At 42.7% G+C, this 19730-nt stretch overlaps 2 protein-coding genes across 2 annotated transcripts in view; one reads left to right on the top strand and one right to left on the bottom strand.

Annotated features, from left to right (window-relative positions):
• The window catches only part of EPB42 (erythrocyte membrane protein band 4.2), an 18773-nt gene extending 9381 nt beyond the window's left edge, over positions 1-9392 (top strand). Inside the window, exons 7-13 of the mRNA XM_081048231.1 lie at positions 1-139; positions 423-526; positions 1279-1521; positions 2618-2917; positions 4050-4210; positions 5401-5534; positions 8513-9392. Coding sequence (XP_080904357.1) covers positions 1-139; positions 423-526; positions 1279-1521; positions 2618-2917; positions 4050-4210; positions 5401-5534; positions 8513-8675 — 1244 coding nt within the window. The 3' untranslated portion in view covers positions 8676-9392. The remainder of the gene's footprint in view (positions 140-422; positions 527-1278; positions 1522-2617; positions 2918-4049; positions 4211-5400; positions 5535-8512) is intronic.
• On the bottom strand, positions 8137-19730 carry CCNDBP1 (cyclin D1 binding protein 1). The gene is made up of 11 exons (XM_081048232.1): positions 19495-19730; positions 19268-19327; positions 18910-18995; positions 16105-16186; positions 15168-15264; positions 14920-14993; positions 14083-14159; positions 13477-13745; positions 12250-12310; positions 10981-11027; positions 8137-10710 (listed from the first exon to the last, which is right to left on the bottom strand). The coding sequence occupies exons 1-11, from the start codon at positions 19601-19603 to the stop codon at positions 10596-10598; spliced, it is 1077 nt and encodes a 358-aa protein (XP_080904358.1). The 5' UTR covers positions 19604-19730; the 3' UTR covers positions 8137-10595.

Raw genomic sequence — 19730 nt, 5'->3', positions numbered from 1 at the left:
TGTTGCGGTGCCTGGGAATCCCTGCCCGAGTCGTTACCACGTTTGCCTCAGCCCAGGGCACTGGAGGGGGCCTGCTTGTGGATGAGTACTACAATGAAGAGGGGTTTCAGAATGGAGAAGGCCAGAGAGGCAGAATCTGGTGAGAAGCCTGAAGGTCACAGATTGGAAGGGCTCCAAACCTGCATGGTATGACCCCATGGGAATCCCCGCACCCAGTGCCCCAGGCACTGAGAAGAGACCTTCACGATTCTTGGAGGCAGGACACTGATGGTCAGTTCTGGCATGCACACCCCTTCCTGGGAGTGTCACAGCCACTTTTACACAGTGTCCTTCCATCCCCATGGCAACAATGACTGCCATTTCTAGAGCCTCTTCAGGATTCCTTTTTTCCCCACTCAAATTGTTCCTCTTGCTACCTTCAGGATCTTCCAGACTTCCACAGAATGCTGGATGACTCGGCCTGCTTTGCCCCAGGGTTATGATGGATGGCAGATTCTGTACCCAAGTGCTCCTATAGGAGGTGAAGGTAAAGCTGGGGGTAGGCCCGGGACCTACCCTGCGCTGCACAGAGCTGCATGGGCTGAAGGAGTCCCTCAGAGAGGAAACAGGAGCAGCAACCCCTAAAGGGGCTCTGCATCCTCTAAAAGAGGAGAAGTGGAAAAAAGGATAGCGGCTGGCAGAATGCCAGCGAGCACAAGGGGACAAACGTGTTAGTGATCTCAGCCCCAGGCTGTGGGGAGACTAGCCCCACCACAGAGCAAAAGTCAAGAGCGCTGAGTCTAAATGAAGGGCAGGGAGTCTTAAGAAAGCTGATGGATGGTCTGGGTCAAGGTCTTATAGGGTAGGACTTCTGAGGTTCTAGATATGGATGAAGAAATTACCAAGACAGGCCATAAAAGGATGGCTCTTCCTTTCCCAGGAACAGAACAGTCACAGGGCCTGGCACATAATAAGTGCTTAATAAATGTGACCTAGTCCTATTGTATCTGTAGCAAAACTGGCTTTGGAACTCTTGTGTACTATGTTTCTCTGAGGTTCTACCTACCAGTTTCTGAGAGGGATCCTGTCACAGGCCATAACCAAAAAGTATTGTCATTAAACAGTTGTGAGTTTCATCTCTGCAAGGCCCTCTTGGAAACCCTTCCCAGTGCTCAACTCTGACCTTGATCCTGGGGGAGGGAAAATAGAGTCTAGGATGGGTACTGAGAGTATGCAGCTCTGACCCAAGCAGAGGTCTGGGTGTGGCTCCTCTTGCTCACTGACCTTTTTCTCCCTCAGTCCTGAGAGCCTGTGATCTGGTCCCGGTCAGAGCAGTCAAGGAGGGGACACTGGGGCTGACCCCTGCAGTATCAGACCTTTTTGCCGCAGTAAACGCCTCATGTATGGTCTGGAAGTGTTGTGAGGATGGGACACTGGAGCTGACCAACTCCAACACTAAGTATGTTGGCAACAACATCAGTACCAAAGGTGTGGGCAGTGACCGCTGTGAGGACATCACTCAGAATTACAAGTATCCTGAAGGTACTGGGCAGGGGAGGGCCCCAGACTTCTTAGCCCCTGAACCAACAAATGAAGGGAAGGGATGGGCCAGACGGAAGCAGGCCATAGAGAATTGCCGTCCTTTCCCCGTCATATAAAACGGGGTTTCTCAACCCCGTTTGACACTGTTGCCATTTGGGGCCAGGTAACTTTGTTGTGGGAGCTATGATCATAGGAGATTTAGCAGCATTCCTGGTCTCTATCCACTAGATGCCCCACTAGCACCCCGTACCCACACCACCACCACCAGTTGTGACAACCAAAAACATCTCCAGACATTTCCAAATATCCTGAGGGGCAAAAATTTCCCCCGGTTGATAACCACTACTATAAAACAACCCAATGAAGCTGCTCGAAGATGTTCTCCTTCTCCCCCTCTTGTCAAGCACCCCTTTATCTGTTCCTCCTCATTAGTTAATGGCACCACCATCTACCTCTTTGTCCAAATAAGAAGGCTTGCACTCACCTCACCTCTTCCCCCTTTACCATCCCACATTACTCTCACACCTGTCTTCTCATCTCCTTCCCCACTGTCCATAGGTAACCGAGGGCCTCATCATGTCTTGTCTGCAGTGTTCCAACAGCCTCCTAACTGGACTCCCTGACTCCAATGTCACCATCATTATTCCCTTTCCAACTTTCAGTTTCCAGATCAGCTTTCTAAGACACAAATATAATTATGTTACTTCCCTGCTCCAGAGTATTCCTTGACCCCCATTGACCTTGGAATAAACTCAAACACCTTCACCTAGGAAGATTCAAGTCCCTGCCAAACTGTCCTCAGAGACAGTGTGACTTGTCCAAAAGCTTGCTCTTTCAACTGTTCAAGGGGCAAACTCATAGCACTTGAAAAAGAACTTTGTCCTCGAGTGACTTAGAAGGGACACGCTTTATATGAGGTAGATCTTTCTAGCACAGATTTTTTTTTTTTAAGCTAAATATGGCCTTAGAGGTTTGCAAAGCTCTTGTGACTTTGGCATTGAGCAGCAGTGGGTAAATGAATCTTAATCTTGAGCTTTTATTAGAAGGGTCTATACCTGCTGGGTAAGAGGTCTGCCTTGATTCTCCCATTCTTCAGGATCTCTTCAAGAAAAAGAGGTGCTGGAGAGAGTCCAGAAAGAGAGACTGGAACATGAGAAAGACGGTGAAATCCATCCTCCCAGTCTCGAGACTGCCGACCCTCTGTACCTGTTTTTGGAAACGCCCGGCTCCCTACCCCTGGGAGGGGACATGCAGCTCTCGGTGACCCTGGTTAACCCCAGTGACCAGGAGAAGGAGGTGCAGCTGGCAATTGGAGTACAGGCCATGTACTACAACGGCATCCTTGCTGCCCAGCTCTGGAAGAAGCAGCTGTCTCTCACACTCAGTGCCAACCTGGGTAACTCTATGGCCCCACCAGAAGCCCATACACCCAGCTCCCACCCTGGGCAGACAGCAGCTATAGGGCTCCCCTTGCAGGTCTGAATAGGTGGCTTCTAGCCCCTGGGGTCCTCTCTCCCTCAACATATATTTGAGCTTTGCACAGAAAATTAAACAAAAACCCACAATTCTGATTGCAGTAACATAAGTAAACGACCATAGCAGCAGGGTACGAAGTGTTTGATAAGGTAAACAGAGTACAGTGCTAAGGGCATATGGCACCCAGGCTGGAGCAAGCTGCCCCCAAGCAAGTCAGACTGCACTTGTTCTTAACAGATGAATAGGACAATGATGGACACAAAAGTGAGTCGTGAGCATTCCAGGCAGAAGGAACAAGTGCACAGGCTCCTCCTCCCAGAAGTTCTTATTTAATTGGTCTGGAATGGGGTCCGGGCACTGGTATTTTTTTAAAGCTCCCTGTTATTTTAGGGTTGAAAGTCCCTGGACAAGAGCAGAACAAAGGTGTTTCAAACTTTGCTGCAATCCAAATCACCTAGGGAAGTTTGGTGCTCAGCCTGCACCCTAGACCAATTAAATCAGAAATTCCATGGTTGGAGCCTAACATCAAAAACAATTTTAATTCCTTGGGTGGTTCCAACATGCAGGCAAGAGAGAACAGTGGAACAGAACTTGCCTACATTATTGCAAAAGCCTCCTAACCACCACTCCTCGCCCCTGCCTCCAGTCTCTCCACCATGTTTCCTTTCCAAGGGGTGGGGAGGAGTGGTAGGGGAGCTGATGGGGCCAGATCATGCAGGAGCTTGTATATCACGCTAAGCAGTTTGAATTTTGTTCTTTGGGCAATGAGGAGCTGGTGAAAATTTCTAATGAGAGAATCAATGTGATCAGAAATTCATTGGGGGGGAAAAGGAACTTTTGGCAGAATGGAACGGAAGGGGTCATGTTAGAGTAGTAGTTCTCAACCTTCACTGCACACTGAATCACCTGGGAATTTTGAAAATACTGATACTGGGGCCTCATCTTTCTGGCTTCAGTGAGGTCCCAACGACTGTGCAGGGTGTGTGTAACTATTGCTTGTTTCCGGGTACACACACTCGGTCCTTTGCACTGACTCCACCATCACGTTTCAGTTAGGAGGATCACCACCAGCCTGTCCTCCTCCTATTTTGAGCGAAGCCCACCTGAGAACAGTTTCCTTAGGCTCACTGTCATGGCAACACACTCCAAGTCCAGCCTCAGCTGCTTTGCTCAGGAAGACATCGCCATTTGTAGACCATGCCTTGTCATCGAGGTAAGCAGCTGTCTTCCCCCAAACTGCTCTCATTTGCCACTACTCAGGTCCCCATTTCAGAAGGAATCAGAGACCTTCGAGCTTCAGAGCAGGTGACTGTGTGGCAGGATTGCCAGAAAATACTAGGTTGAGAGATCCTTTTCTTGAAAGAGATGGTTTTTTTTACATGTGCTACTTGGGTTCAATTCCTCCTACTTTAGTTGGGTAAGTAAAGGTTTCTAAAATCGGAGTCTTCCCAGTTGCTGCCTCCATACTTATAGAGATAAGAGCCTATGTTTACTTAGCACTTTATACATAGGCCAAAGTATTTTCAGCTCCTTTATTTCTTTTAATACAAAAGCCCTGTGAGGTGGAACTGTCCCCATTATTCAGATGAGGAAACAGTCCCAGAGAACAACATGCCCAAGATCATAAAAATGGGACAATTTTAGAATCTTACGACTCTTGGTCCAGTGCTCTTCCACATGTCTACCCTGGCCAAAATGAATGCGATTTGGTCCTTGCCTTCGAGGAGTTTATAGTGCAGTATATAGATGACAATATTTGGTCATCTACGTAAGTGCAGTATATAGATGACAACATTTGGTCATCTACGTAAGTGCTTTAATAGAGGTACAAAGTCACTATGGGATAAGTGACGTAAAGGGGATCAATTCCATCTGGTGGATTTGAGGAAAACTTCATGGAGGAGGTGGCATTTATACTGGGCCTTGAAAAATGGGTAAGCTTTCAGTGCAGAGGTGGGAGAAGACCCTGGCAGGCAGAAGACTGAGCAAAGAGACCCAAAGGAAGGGAGCCTGTGGAGTGCGCTGGGGATGGGAAAGTACCTGATGTGGCTTGAATGTTGTTTGTTCAAGGGAAGGATAGATGAAGTTGGAGAGGTGTTTGGAGTCAGACCACAAGGGCTCTGAATGCCAACTGAAGCTCAATTCCAGGCATAATGGGAAACCCCCCCAAGGTCTCTAAGTGAAGGAGAGGCACCATCAGAGATGGTCAGTGATGGATCAAGGATGAGAGTGAATGCAGGAAGACCAGGTAGAGGGGTAAAGAAGTCAGTTGTGATATGTGGGTCAGGATATTAGTGGTAGGAGAGTACTTGAGGAGGGTATGGGGAGGGTGCCCAGGAGGCAAAGAAGTGACCGTGGCTCTGTGCTCTTGGCCTTTGCACCAAGTTTTGCTTCTTCCCACAGATGCCAGAGGCAGCAGAGCAATATCAACCTCTTAAGGCCTCAGTCAGCATCTATAACTCCCTAGATGCAACCATGAAGGATTGTATAATCTCCATCCTTGGGACGGGGCTCATTCACAGAGAGAGGAGATACAGGTAAGAGACCGCAGCTTCTAATCCCACAACACATCTCAACTGGTCAGAAAGGCAAGGACTCAAGATTAATGCCTGTCCTTTTGCTATGTCCATAGACAGAGCAAATACACTCTGAAGTAAGGGATTAGAACCTCTCTCCTCCTGGGGTTAGGCGGACAGGAGTGAGGAAGGCTGTGTGCTCCTCAAGCATCCATCTGACCCTGTTTGCTGACCCTGTTTGATCAATGCAGGAAGAGCAAGCAAATAGTATTGGTGGTGAATGTAGGTGAGGGGGTTAGGGCTAGGTTCTAGGGAATATCACAGGGAGGGTAGGCTGGCTCATAAAGCTGCATCCTACTAATGCCCACCACAATATTGAATTTTGTTTATTTAAATATTCTTTTATTCTTATTCCCTACTCCCATGCCCAGTATCCTTCATACTCTTTGGTTAGTATGTGTAAAATGTACTGTTGCTTCATGAACCTGTATTTTTAGCTTACATAAATGATATTCTTTTTCTTACTTTTAGCTCAGATCTGTTTTGAAGATTTATCCTTATATGTCAAGTCCATTGTTTCTGCTACATAATACCCCATGGTGCCACCCCCCACTTCCTTCTGCTTCACTTCACAGTGATGGGCACCCAGAGTGCCTCCAACTCTCGGACGCCACAAATACTGTGGCAATGAACATAACCACGCATGCCCCCTTATATACTTATTTGAAACTTCCATGGCCACGAATGGAATTGCTGAGTCATAGGATATGACCTGTTTTGACCAGGTTCTATCAGATTTGTTTGCAGAATTTTGCTAAATAGAATAGAATAGTAGGAATACAGAAACTGTCGTTTACTGCTGGAGTACTACTGTACTCCCTCCAGCAGTAAACGACAGTTTCTGTATTCCTACTATTCCTCCATTCTTGGCAATACCCAGCTTTCTCTTTCTTCCAGTCTAATAGTAATAAGGTAATCTCTCATTATTGTTTTAATTTGCAACTCTTCATATGCTTATTAGCCTTGTCCATTTCCTCCTCCGCAAAGTTCTTTGCCCACTTTTCTTTCGGTGTTCCTGCTTTTTTTCCTTGTTGATTTATAGGAATTCTCTGTATCGTCTAGGTATTAATCCCTTGTTGGTGTTAGATGTTGCAAGTATCTTCTTTCATTATCTCTCCTCTGATTATGTTCACTGCATCCTTCATTGAATATGAAGTATGAGCAAACGGTGAATGTTTAAATAAAAATAAATTATCACAGTAAAAGACACATTACCATTAATACCCCTCAAAGTACTCCCCCTCACTTCTAACACACTTATACCATTGTTCTCGCCACTTTCTGAAGCAGTTCTGGAAGTCCTCTTTCGTGAATGTCTTTAATTGCACTGTCATGGCTGCCTCGATGCCCTGAATCATTTTGACTTTGGGGAAGAGCCAGCAGGCCAAGGTGACAGATCCAGTGAATATGGCAGATGAGGACACACTATATTTTTTATTGGACAGAAATTGCCTTATACCAGAAGTGATGTGTGACACAAAGTGTTGTCATGATGGAGGATGGTTTACGGCACACTTTAAAATACAATTTACAGATCAATTGTGTTTTAAAGTGTGCCGTAAATCATCCGCTTTATTCTCTCAACTGTAGCTCACACCCCACTGACTGCACTGAACAAGTTGAAACTTGTCACACACTGTTACTAAGGTTTAATGCATTGCTTCCTGTACTGAAGATCCCTGCCTTTCTGTTGGATGGCACTCAACAGCAGCATTCACTGTATTTTGTGATCACAAAGGAAAGGCTCCCTGTCACACATCGCTTCTGGTATATGGCAATTTCTGTCAAATAAAAACATTACGGTGTGTCCTCATCCACCTTGTTCACCGAATCCGGCACTATGCGACTTCTGGCTCTTCCCCAAAGTCAAAATGACCGTGAAAGGTAACTGTTTTGAATCGAGGACATCAAGGCAGCCACAGCAACACAACTAAAGACACTCATGAAAGAGGACTTACAGAACTGCTTCAGAAAGTGGCAAGAACAATGGAATATGTGTGTTCAAAGAGAGGGGGAGTATTTTGAGGGAGATTAATGGCAATGTGTCTTTTACTATAATACATTTTTTTTAAATTTAAACATTCACCGTATTATTTGATCACACCTCATACACGGTATACAGTTTAGCATTCACGACGACTACTCCTACCATCCCTGAGGTCCCTGACAGGTTGTCTGGTTATTGAGCCACTGCCTCAGCCTCATGAAACTCAATGAGTCATTCTTGCCAGTAAGTTGAGAGGAGGGACTGCCAATATTTAACCAGACTTTTGTGGTCTCCCGGATCAATTGTGGAACAAAGGTCCACAAAGGAAATCTGCACCATTCCCTCAGTCACCATAAGAAGGTCCATAGGCAGGCCACAAGGCAACAAACACCAACTGTTGACACATTGACAGCTCAATACGCCTGCCATACCAACTGCATTTAGCAAAGTGAGGGTTCCACAACTACAGCCTTTCCAAACATACCCCAATACTGTTACCAAGAGTAGGTGGGGGGAGGGAGATGAGGGTAAGAGGGATCAAATATATGGTGATGGAAGGAGAACTGACTCTGGGTGGTGAACACACAATGGAATTTATAGATGATGTAATACAGAATTGTACACCTGAAATCTATGTAATTTCACTAACAATTGTCACCCCAATAAATTAAAAAAAAAAAAAAAAAGAGTAGGACCAGACTGACGTCACAGATGATAAAAGAAACAACAGATGCAACTTGGATGCCCTTAGCATAGGACTTCTCTTCTCAACAATGCAATTGCTCACCATGGGGAGGTTCCTGTCTTCTATCCCCTTAAAACATCCTGTTTCAACAGCAAGGTGTTTATTTCATCACAGTCTACCTCTTCAAGTAGGGAAGGATCAGAGTCACTGGAACCAGCAAAGGAATGAACCTGGGACAGAACTAGCTCCTGCCTTTCTTTATTTCAGATTAAGTTCAGTGCGGCCCGGAAGTACCTTGTGCACCCAATTCCGGTTCACGCCGACAAAGGTGGGGCTCCAGCGGCTCATTGTGGAGATGGACTGCAGCATGTTCCAGAACCTAACCAACTACAAAAGTGTAACTGTGGTAGCCCCTGAACTTGCGGCTTAAACTACCAGCTCTAGTGTATCACTCGCCTCAAACACCCCCTTGAATCTATGATCTAAAACCAAATGTGCTGGAAAGGGAAACTGCTCATCAGACAAATGAAATCTCCATTCAGGTTGAGCAGAAAAGTAAGAACAAAACTAGACTCCCAGAAATCATTAGAAAAGACATTCATTTTTGTCACCCCAGCTTAAGCAGCTGTGAAGACTAATTGTCTTAGAATAAAAACTACTGGGCTTGACTGATAAAAGGAAGCCTTTGAAAAGGTACTCAGATAAGTACGTTGATATTTTTCTGGTTCAGGATTTTTCACAGCCATATTACTGCTAACTAACACATTCATTAACTCATAGGTAAGGAAAAGAACCTAACATTTAAATAATTTTTATATTTCTGATGAAGTGGGATAATTATTTGCTAAAAATGGAATTTTTAGATAATCCTAAAATTACACTGATTAGTGCTATCCCTGATCATTATTCTTAAAGATCGAAGAGGATTGAACAAAGTTATAAAATATCCAGCATAGTACCTGAGAGAATGATCTTCTAGATTCAGCTATAGATAAGCTTTTATGAGAGTTCTATATTCATTAAGTATTCCACAATTAATGTCTGATGTTAATGACATGAATTTGGTCTTGTAGAGAATTATGAAAATTATTAAGTATATAGAAAATAGGCCCTATAAGAAAAAATAAAAGAATCGGATTGCTTTTGTACAAAGTTATGATTTTTTGTTGTTGTTTACATTCTTTTATTGCTTTGGCACTCTTCTCAGTTTGATTTTGGTTTCTTTTCCTTACTGACATAATTCTTAAAAATACAGAATGACACTTCGTAAAGGTAAATCAGAACTCTTCACTTAGGAATTTCAACCCCAAGTATATACTAGTTGCTCAAAAGAATGGCTGCGGTTGCTGAGTTTACCTAAAGAGAGCATAGGAACATCAGAAGGGCAGATGTGATAAATTACACCTATACAAAGAAAAGGACACTAGAGGTTGTGGAGATCTGCAGTACATACATAAGGCCCAAGTCAGGTCACCAAAATATACATCACTACAGGTTTACCTTGTTTTCATATACGATCTTCCAGACTGCTGCAAAAATATAATTAGGTGGTGATGGTTTTGCAAAAGGATTAACTGAAGAGGCCCTTAAAATTATATAAACTCTATATAACTCTCTTATACATTTAAAATTTTTTGATTTATAAAAATTTTGTATTTATATTTGGGGACACGTAATATGTTAACAGAGAAAACAATATAAGTATATATAAAAAAACAAATCTGGTTCAATGAAGTGAACAAACTTAACAGATGAGCTCAACACCACAAAGTAATTTTAGAGGTGGAGTGACCCGGAATAATACTTAGAAGGACCTATCAATAAGAATATTTATATAACATTTTCAAGTATTAAAAGGGATTTTAGAGTCATCTTCTGTAAATAAAGTGTTTTGTTCTAAATATACTTCTGATCAGAATCAGATTTTTAGATCTACAAACCCAAATAAAAACAATGTTCTAGTCTTGCTGATAAACTTTGGAAGGGTACTCATTTAACCACTGGCAGGTTAACATTTTATTGAGACTATCAACATCTTTAACAAAGAAACAACACACTTTATTGAAAATGGGGACTAAGGCAGCTTTCCCAGGAATCTCTGAGAGGTGATTCAGGAACACAAACTCATGCTATTGTATTTTGTATCTAGCACAGAAAAATATATCATACATATGGTTTATAAATAATTGCCAGTCTGGCTTAGCCAATAATCTTTAGTAATAATGTCTCTTGATCAACAGGAACTCCCTCCCTTTCAATCCGAAAAGCATTCTAGCCCCATTTTAACAGCAGATATCAGACCCTGGCTGTAATAGTAAGAAAGGGAGAGAGGACAAATGAGCCTGAAAATTCATAACTCAAGTTCATTCTGAGTAAGTTCCTTGATTCTGTTCATGCAGTGATCAATGGCATTGATGAGTAAAGGGATCAAACTATCTTCTGGCTGTGGGGTCACATGACTCGCTCTGCAAAAGGAATGGGAAAAAAGGCAAGTCAAATTTATTAGACTGAAAAAAAATTTTATTAGACTGTCAGGGAAAAACCTATCCTCAACAGGGAGCACAGAGGAAACTATAGTAAGAAAAGGCAAGTTTCTTTGCAGAAAATCAGCTGCTTCAAAACTGTAGTTGAAATAAAATACCACACCCACTGCTTGAAATGGGGGTTTGGGAGTTGAGAATGGCTGGGTAGGTTTATTCTTTAAAAGCTATTTGGGGAGAAGTCCTCATACTCACTTTGTAATTTCAAGTGCCTTCTTTAAAACAGACACAAGTTTTGCAGACTAGAAAAGAAACAGAGAAGTTTTATTTTTATGGGAAGGGCTCACCCTGATTATGGATTCTGTTCTATTTAGCAAAATTTTATTAATATTGTTGCTGTAACACTTTTGTAAGTTTTTAAAAATATTTTTAAATTAAAAAAAAACAGCAAAAGGACTATAACCTGAATTTGTCTCAATCACTGATAGTTCAAATGTATATTAGAAACAACTAATGTTTCTCTTCTATGTACAGAATTTTAAGAACATCAAATGACAACATGAGGATGTATGTATGCTACCAATATATAGTACATATTTAAAATTTTTATTTGTGGTAATTAACAAGGCATATTGCCAAAGATATTTATTTCTTAGAAAGTCAATTTTTAAAAAGTGAACACAAATAAAAAAAGTTAATGCCCAAAAGGATTCTATTCTACTTCAAGGTGTTTGCACATTGTGAAGATACATTTAATGAATCTAATTTCCACTACCTAATTTATCAAATATTATTAGGACTGAAACATCTGATTGTAGAATACAAGCCATTTGGCAGTTTTACTTCTCATCTCAATAACATTAGAGAAGAATTTGAGTTTATAAAAATAAGAGATTAGAACTCTCTCTAGTACAGGACCCAGGACTTGAAATAATACAATAAAATCAGATTTTTAATGAGGGCTTGATCTTCCATGGTTAAATCACACAATGTGTTTATATTAGAACAGAGTATGTTTCTGGAACATTTATTTTTGCCTATAGTAGGAATTAGAAATATGACTTTAGGTTGAGAGGATCTGAAAGCACTGCAATAATTAAGACTTTCTTTTCTTCTTTTTCTTTTTTTTTTTAAGGGGGAAGCAGCTCACACTGGCCCATGCAGGGATCGAACTGGCAACCTTCGTGCTACCAGCACCACGCTCTATCCAACTGAGCTAACTGGCCACCCAAGAATTTCTTTTCAAAGCAGCATTTTCTAAGTTCTTTGGGTTTTTCTAAATGATCACCCAAATGGTTATGGAAGAGTACTATCAGAGCTAATCATTAGAATAAGTCAACTTCAGCAAATATTCATCAAGCAAAAACAAATGTAAGAACTAAGACATTACTGTTGTACTTCCATCCAAGTGTAACAAATAAATACATTCCCGATAGCTTAAGTATAGCTTAAAGCAAATACTTTAGTATTTAGTATAGAATTAGTGAAATTCTACCAATTAGGTCTACCAATGTATGTACTTACAGTGAGTCGCACAGTCAGGTGGCACATAGGTGGATATATACTCAGAACCAAGTCATCCACACTACAGATAGAAAGCAAAAATAACCATTAACAAAAAAAGAAACAAAGCTCAGCTAGGTGGTTTCCAGTACACAACTGAGGATGTAACTAGTAAGAAAATGACTCTCCAGGAATGCCTATCAGTTCCTTAAATTGGGCAACCAATAAAGAATCAATTCAACAGTATTTACTCAACATACATACACTCCATTTTCACTAGGAAACGGGGTGAGGGGGAAACCACTTGGACTGTCGCAAGGGACATGATTTAGTTAAAAATGTGAAGACCTGAAACCATCAGTTTAATAACTAATACAGGTGGGGTTCATGCACACAATGCCACTAAAGTGAGCACCTCTTTAACCAAGTGATCAAATTTAGTACTACCAATAATGGGACAAACTAACATCGTGCGCCTCCCCAAAATGACGCAATGAGAAGCACAAAACACTTAACTGTGATATTCTTGCCAAAAAAATGTTTAACCTGAATATAATCTGTAATTATGAGAAAACAATTGTTAAATCCAGATGATTGGCTATTCTATAAGACAATTGACCTAGATTCTTTAAAAATGTCAATGTCAAATAAGACTAAAAAGGACAAGTACTGTTCTAGTTGCAAGAAACTAAAGAGATGATGACCAAATGCAGTGACAGCTTCACGAGCCCGGAATTTATTTTTTTAAAAAAGGAGCTATGAGACATTTTAGAGACAACTGGGGAAATCTGAACACTAGATAATATTATATTCAATGTTCAATTTCTTGGATGTCGTAATAAGAAATATTTAGGGGTAAAATGTCTGCAACTTACTGTCAAATGGTTCAGGGGGAAAAATGGCACAACTATCTATAGAGAAATAAAACAATACAGAAAATAATGTGAACACTAAGTGAATCTAGATGAAGGATTTGTGGCTGTTTGCTGTGATACTTTTTCACCTTTCCTGTAGGTTTGAAAATTTTCAAAATAAAAAACTGGGGAAGAGGGGCCGGCCGGGTGGCGCAGGCGGTTGGAGCTCCATGCTCCTAACTCCGAAGGCTGCCGGTTCGATTCCCACATGGGCCAGTGGGCTCTCAACCAAAAAAAAAAAAAAAAAAAAACTGGGGAAGAAACCTTGGGATGGCAGCACAAGCTGAGATCAGAATGCTGCTGCTCAGATGTTTCAAGTGGGGTTCACACTTACCTAGGGCTGATCTCATCAGAAATATCCACAATGTCATCCAGCTGGGCCACCTGATCCTTCTTCCCATTCTCTGCCACTGAGATCTGGATTTCCTTCAGGCAGGCTTTGGATGTTCTCACCAGTGCAAGGCACGGGATCATGAGCTCTTGATCTTCCTCTGACCAATACAAGTCCTGATTATTTGGAGACCCCCACACATCACCGTGATTGTCAGAGTTGTCCTCAATGTCATTCAAGAGCCCATGGTAAGGGTCACATTCTTCCACAGCCTAAGACATATGATGATTTATGTGAATGCCAAATAATAAAAAGTGGCTATTGCACTTTCAGCATCACGTCTGAGTTGTCCCAAAACCTCCGCCAGCTACTTCACTAATGGCTAGAGTTGGATCACTTCATCAACCCTCTTGCTCTCCTAGTCCAGCAATGGAACAGAGGGGAATGATACGAAATCACACACTGGCACGGGGCGGGACGTGGGAGACAGGAGTGAGGACAGGATCTGTCTGGTCAATGCTCAGGACATCTCTTCTCATTATGACCAATTCTCATCTACTGGTCACAGAGTGGCCTTCCGAAGACCAGTAAAGACAGAGGTGCTCTTACCCGCTCCACTTCTTCATGTGCATCCGTCACTAAATCCACACTCTTCGTCAGCATTAAAAGCGCTGCAGCTTTGTTATCTGTGAATGAAAAATCATAAGCACTACAATTAGAGGAGAAACCCAACAATTCTCTTAAGTCTGCAAAGGACAACCAAGAGTGTTCCCATTTGAAGGGAGTGCCAAGGACAGTCAATAAAAGTGGCAGTTTAAAGTAAAATTCTGACATATCTTTTTTTTTTTTTTGCAGGGGGCGGAGCCCACCATCCCTTGTGGGACTCAAGGAGTTGAACTGGCAACCTTGTGGTTGAGAGTCCACTGGCCCAGGTGGGAATTGAACCGGCAGCCTTCGGAGTTAGGAGCATGGAGCTCTAACCGCCTGAGCCACCGGGCTGGCCCTTCTGATGTATCTTTTAGGTACCCAAAGAGCGGACTAAAAAGCTCTTCATCCTTCACCACAGGAAGAAGTAAAATGGTCACATGGCGTTTCTCATCGTGGTCGTCTGGGACGACTACTGCTTTTGGCCTAGCTGGCTCTACCTTGTAACTGCTTTTGTGTCATAACACTGCTTCTGGGGCAGGACCAGGAGAAAAAACCACATTTGTTCAACAAAAGACAGAGGGGAAAAGGGAGTTAGAATTTAGAAGTATGAGAAATAAAAAGACTGGCAGAAAGTATTAATACTTACCTTTTGATGTTAGTAATAAACCATATATATTCCACTAAATTCTTTTTATAGGTTAAATATGTATATGCATGGTACAAAATGATGTATAAGAATCTAGTATGAGGGGTCTGTCTGCTACTAGAATTAGTGGCCCACTACCCACTCTTACCCACCTCTTGGTATCTGAGGCACCTGCCTGCATGCAACCCAGACGCTGTTATAGGAAATAAGGTCATTGTTCTCGGGCCTAAGGAAAGGAATCAATAAAGATACGTTAATGATTTAAGTTCCTGTCTCCTAAAAAGATCCTTCTTGCTGGTCATTATTCTCAGTTACTAGTAACTTCGCTGTTGAAATAAAGTTTCTCCCTCCTTCAAGCAAGGAACCCCATTAATTAATAGCCCAACTGTGGCATCACTACCTCTGAGCTGGAGGGATGCAAAGCACTTCCACGAGCTGAGCCATGCCATCGACGATGTCCACAGTGGCACTCCGAACCAGCTTTCTCAGGGTGGTTCCTATAGCCAAACCCAAAGTCTAAGCAGCCTGGTCTTCTTTCCAGAAGTCACCACCTGCTTTCCTGAGAATCTAAGCACTACAGAACTTGACGTAATATGCACCCACATGCTTTAACTGGAGTGCCAACACAAAAGGCAGGTCTGACTTATATCCCCATGTCATTTTCTTGCTCCTCCCACCATTCCTGAGTGCTGTTCTCCAAAAGAGATCTGGAACAAAATCTTTTCAGGAGAGCATTTCGTTAAGGACAGTGGTCCCTTGACACTTGTGCATAAAACACAAAGGTTAAACCATTTGTGATAACCCTGAAGATCCAGGAGACATGTATTCATTTAGAATTTTGGCATCATTATAATCAAGGCATGGATCTACAGGCAGGGCTGGAGGCCACTTAACCTATAAGGGAGCTGAGAAACACGATGTGATGTAACATGGGTGAAGGAGACTGGGGATAGCCCGGGCCTGGGTATTGGCTGAGATTCAGCCAATGTCTGTGGTGGTTAAAATTGGTTAGAGAGGTAAGAGCCAATGACAATTAAAACCTTAGAGTCAGGCAAGGCAGGGGAGATGGGAACACAGCACCTGTATCTAAAGACTTATTGAAGGAAGTTACTTACATTATAAAATTATTAGGTTGGTGCAAAAGTAATTGCAGTTTTTGCAATTATTTTTAACCTTTTAAACCGCAATTACTTTTGCACCAACGTAGTATCTTTGCATTTTGTGGGAGAAGTTACCTCACATGATCAAACTGAGGAAAAGGTAAAAGTCTCCAGACACAAACCATCATGTTAGCAAAGGACTACTTTATAAACACTCAGGTGTACATAGTGGCTTACCCTGATCCTTGGGCAGTGAGTAGTATACTGCAATAATTGCCTTGATGGCAGCACGGACCTGTTCACAGAACCTCTGGGTTTCCTATGAAGCGATAGACCAATTTCAGAATGAAAAAAAATGGATTAGATGTGGTGAACCCTTCTACTGTGGAAGACAGACAAAAGAGAACAGACATCTGGACAGCATCATCAAACACTTTCTGAAGTCCTATGACGAGTTAGGCCTTGTGTTATTCTCATAACATAGAAGAGTGAGCTGGACACCAGCTGCTGAGCTGATAACTCAATAAAACATTAAGCAGCTGAAAAAATTTATTCTTGCTATCTGCTGTGAAACAGTCCCCTTATCCTAGACCAGGAGTTGGCAAACTACGGCCCACAGGCCAATCAGGTACACTGCCAATTTTTGTAAACCGTGTTACTGGGATAGACACGCTCTTTCATTTACATATTATCCATAGTTGTGTTTGTACTACAGAGTTGAGTAGTAGGCCTGCAAAGCCTGAAATATTTACTATCTGGCCCTAGACAGAAAAAGTTTGCCAATCCTATTTTAGACCATTAGCCAGGTGTCTTGTCTCTCTGTCTAACAGGATCACAATATACCTGAAGATTATTAGTATGGACTCTACAATGCTCAATTTGATTGAGCAGTCACTGGCATTCTCTTTTCTTCCTTTTCCTCACTTTGCTACTCAATTCTAAGCTAGTTCTACGTAAAATGTGGTCTAGAGATTGGTGCCAGTCCATAAAGTGTTTGTCACCAGTCTGGGATAGATAAGTACAGTGATTGAGAGTGTTTAGAAACTTTTATGGTAATTTGACATTGTTTCAACAACCAAACACATAATTTTATAAAAATACCAGTTCATGTGGAACTGGAATTAAAACAAACAAAACCATTCATCAATAAGAGTAACATGCTGAGATTCTAAGAAAGCAAATGAGATTCAAATATATATAATTCAAGTAAAACCAAATTCTAAGTTTTCATCTGAGTGAAACCACTGACCTGAACACGTATGGAAAAATAGTCCTATACTGCCTCCTCATGGTATCTTACTAACTGTAAATTTTAGGAGCAAGTCCTAAGTGTATCTGAAAGAAAAGAGTTGGCAGATAAGAAAAATAAGGTAATATTACTACTCCCTTCGAAAAAAAATACTGACTTTCTTCTGCAAAGCTTTTTTTTTTTTTTTTTAAATTTTATTGGGGAAGGGGAACAGCACTTTATTTGGGAACAGTGTGTACTTCCAGGACTTTTTTCCAAGTCAAGTTGTTGTCCTTTCAGTCTTAGTTGTGGAGGGCACAGCTCAGCTCCAGGTCCAGCTGCTGTTGCTACTTGCAGGGGGCGCAGCCCACCATCCCTTGCAGGAGTCGAACCGGCAACCTTGCGGTTAAGAGGGCTCCAACCAACTGAGCCATCTGGGAGCTCAGCTCAAGGTGCCGTGTTCAATCTTAGTTGCAGGACTCGAGGAATTCAACTGGCAACCTTGTGGTTGACAGCCCACTGGCCTATGTGGGAATCGAACCGGCAGCCTTTGGAGTTAGGAGCATGGAGCTCTAATCGCCTGAGCCACTGGGCCAGCCCTGCAAAGCTTTTAAAGTGCTTTTACACAATTCATCTCTTGTTCCCTCATCACAGATCTCTGAGTTATGTAGGGGGAGAGAGTTTATCATTGTAGGTGCAGCAAAGATATTTTTTCATTTCAAAACATCTGGATGTATAGACTGAAAAAGAGAATGAAACTATTGACTATGAAAATCAAATAAGGCAATGAGTATGCCATTTTTAAATAAACTTATCCCAAATTAAGTATACCTCGCTCTAGAAAAACTGGGCATAGGGCATACCTGATCACAGTCAACATGTTTATTTTCATTCGTTTTATAATAAAGGGTTATTAAAAATGTAAATTCTTTGTTCTAGCAATTACACTCCCTGGATTTTTTTTTACACACATACTCAAATATTGTATTAGGCAATTTACCACAGCACTGTTTATAACAGCTACAAGTTGGAAACAGCTTAAATATTCACATAGAGTGCTGGTTAAATAAATTACAGGCACATGTACTCTACTGAATACCATGTAGCCATTACAAAGAAATGAACTTTATATGTGCTGCTGAGAATCAATTTGCAAGCTATATTGCTCATTTTTTTCAAAAAGAAGGTTCAGAAAAGTGTATATGGTATCCTATCATTTGTGTGAAAAGAAGCAGGCATATACACATAAATGTGCATATGCTTAGGATATGAATAATCAAAAGGAACTGTGGAGGAGAGACAAACTTTTTAGCACACTTAACTTTGATATCTTTTGAATTTTATACTGTATAATTGTTACTGGTTAAATATAAAGAATAATTCAATGTAAAAAGGGTATTATGCAATATAACAAAAAAGGTGTAGTTCCGACATCAGATGGATCCTAATTTAAAGTCTAATTCCACTGCTTATTACCTTAACCTGAGCCTGTGAGCCCGCTTACTCATCCATCAGATGGGGATCATATATGTGAAAACAAACTGCAAGTGCTTGAAAAAAAAATTATCAGAAAGGAAATAACCAGGATGCACTTCAAAATGAACCAATACTATTTAGATGACCTGCCTACTCCATGCCAAGTACTGCACTTGGCAATGTCGTCTTCACAACCATCCTGTGGGGTGAGAACTGCAGTCTTATCTATGACAGAGGAGAATAAATCCCCTGGCTTGAGTGTAAAAGGTGGAAAGAAAATGGGAGGATTCCTGAGGAATAACAAGGCAGCGCGAGGATTCCAGGAAAGTAAAGCCCACCTGTGAGGACGGCAGTGGCAGTGGAAGTCTAGAGAAGACTTCGGTCATAGTCGTGGCTTCCCTGGACACTTTCACAGCTGCCTCATCTGGAGGGGGAGGGGGAGTGACAACGGAGGAAGCAGGAGGCAATATGTTAGTGCCCAAAGGATAAGGCTGCAGCTGCTGCACGGACTTTAAAGATAACGCGTTCTCTCTACACCCTGAGACGCAGAGAGAACACCTCCAAAAATCAAGGTTTTATATTTCAACCTCTGAGGGTATATGGTGAGGTACCCCCGCAGAGAGGATGCGGCGGGGCAGGGGAGAGCGGCGGGGGGGAGGGGTTGGGACGCTGGGAGACGACAGGAGAGGCACTCACTGAGTCTTCTCCAAAACGTCTTCCGATTGAACTCCTTGGTGGTCTCCCGGGCTTCGCCGACTGGGTGTGCGCGGCGCGTGGGCCGCCAGGTGGCAAAAGAAAAGCAGAGGTGAGCGGAGACACCTCCGGCCCCCCACCTCCTCCGCCCGGGTCCCCACCGCACAGCTTGCCCTCTTCCCGACCCAAGGCTGCCCCTGCGGTCGCCCGGCCCAACAGCGTCCGCTCACCCCGCACTCCGGGCAAGAGCAACCGCAGCTCCCCGGCTAAAAGCCGGAGCTGCTCCAGAGGCGGAGTCAGGGTGGAGATCGCGGCTGCAGGTGCACCTGTGCCCGCCATCTCAGCAGATCGCCTGGGGCCTGCAGACAAAAGACGCCACAGCAGCGGCCAGAGGCACAGCGGTAGTTGCTCCACTTCCGGGCGTCACAGACCGGGGTTAGTTTCCGGCAACAACCCGCCCCGCCCC

The sequence above is a fragment of the Rhinolophus hipposideros genome, assembly GCF_964194185.1.
Source record: "Rhinolophus hipposideros genome assembly, chromosome: 5".
Taxonomy (NCBI): Eukaryota; Metazoa; Chordata; class Mammalia; order Chiroptera; family Rhinolophidae; genus Rhinolophus; species Rhinolophus hipposideros.
Note: the sequence above shows the minus strand (reverse complement) of the source record. Positions and strands in the feature narration are given on the sequence as shown.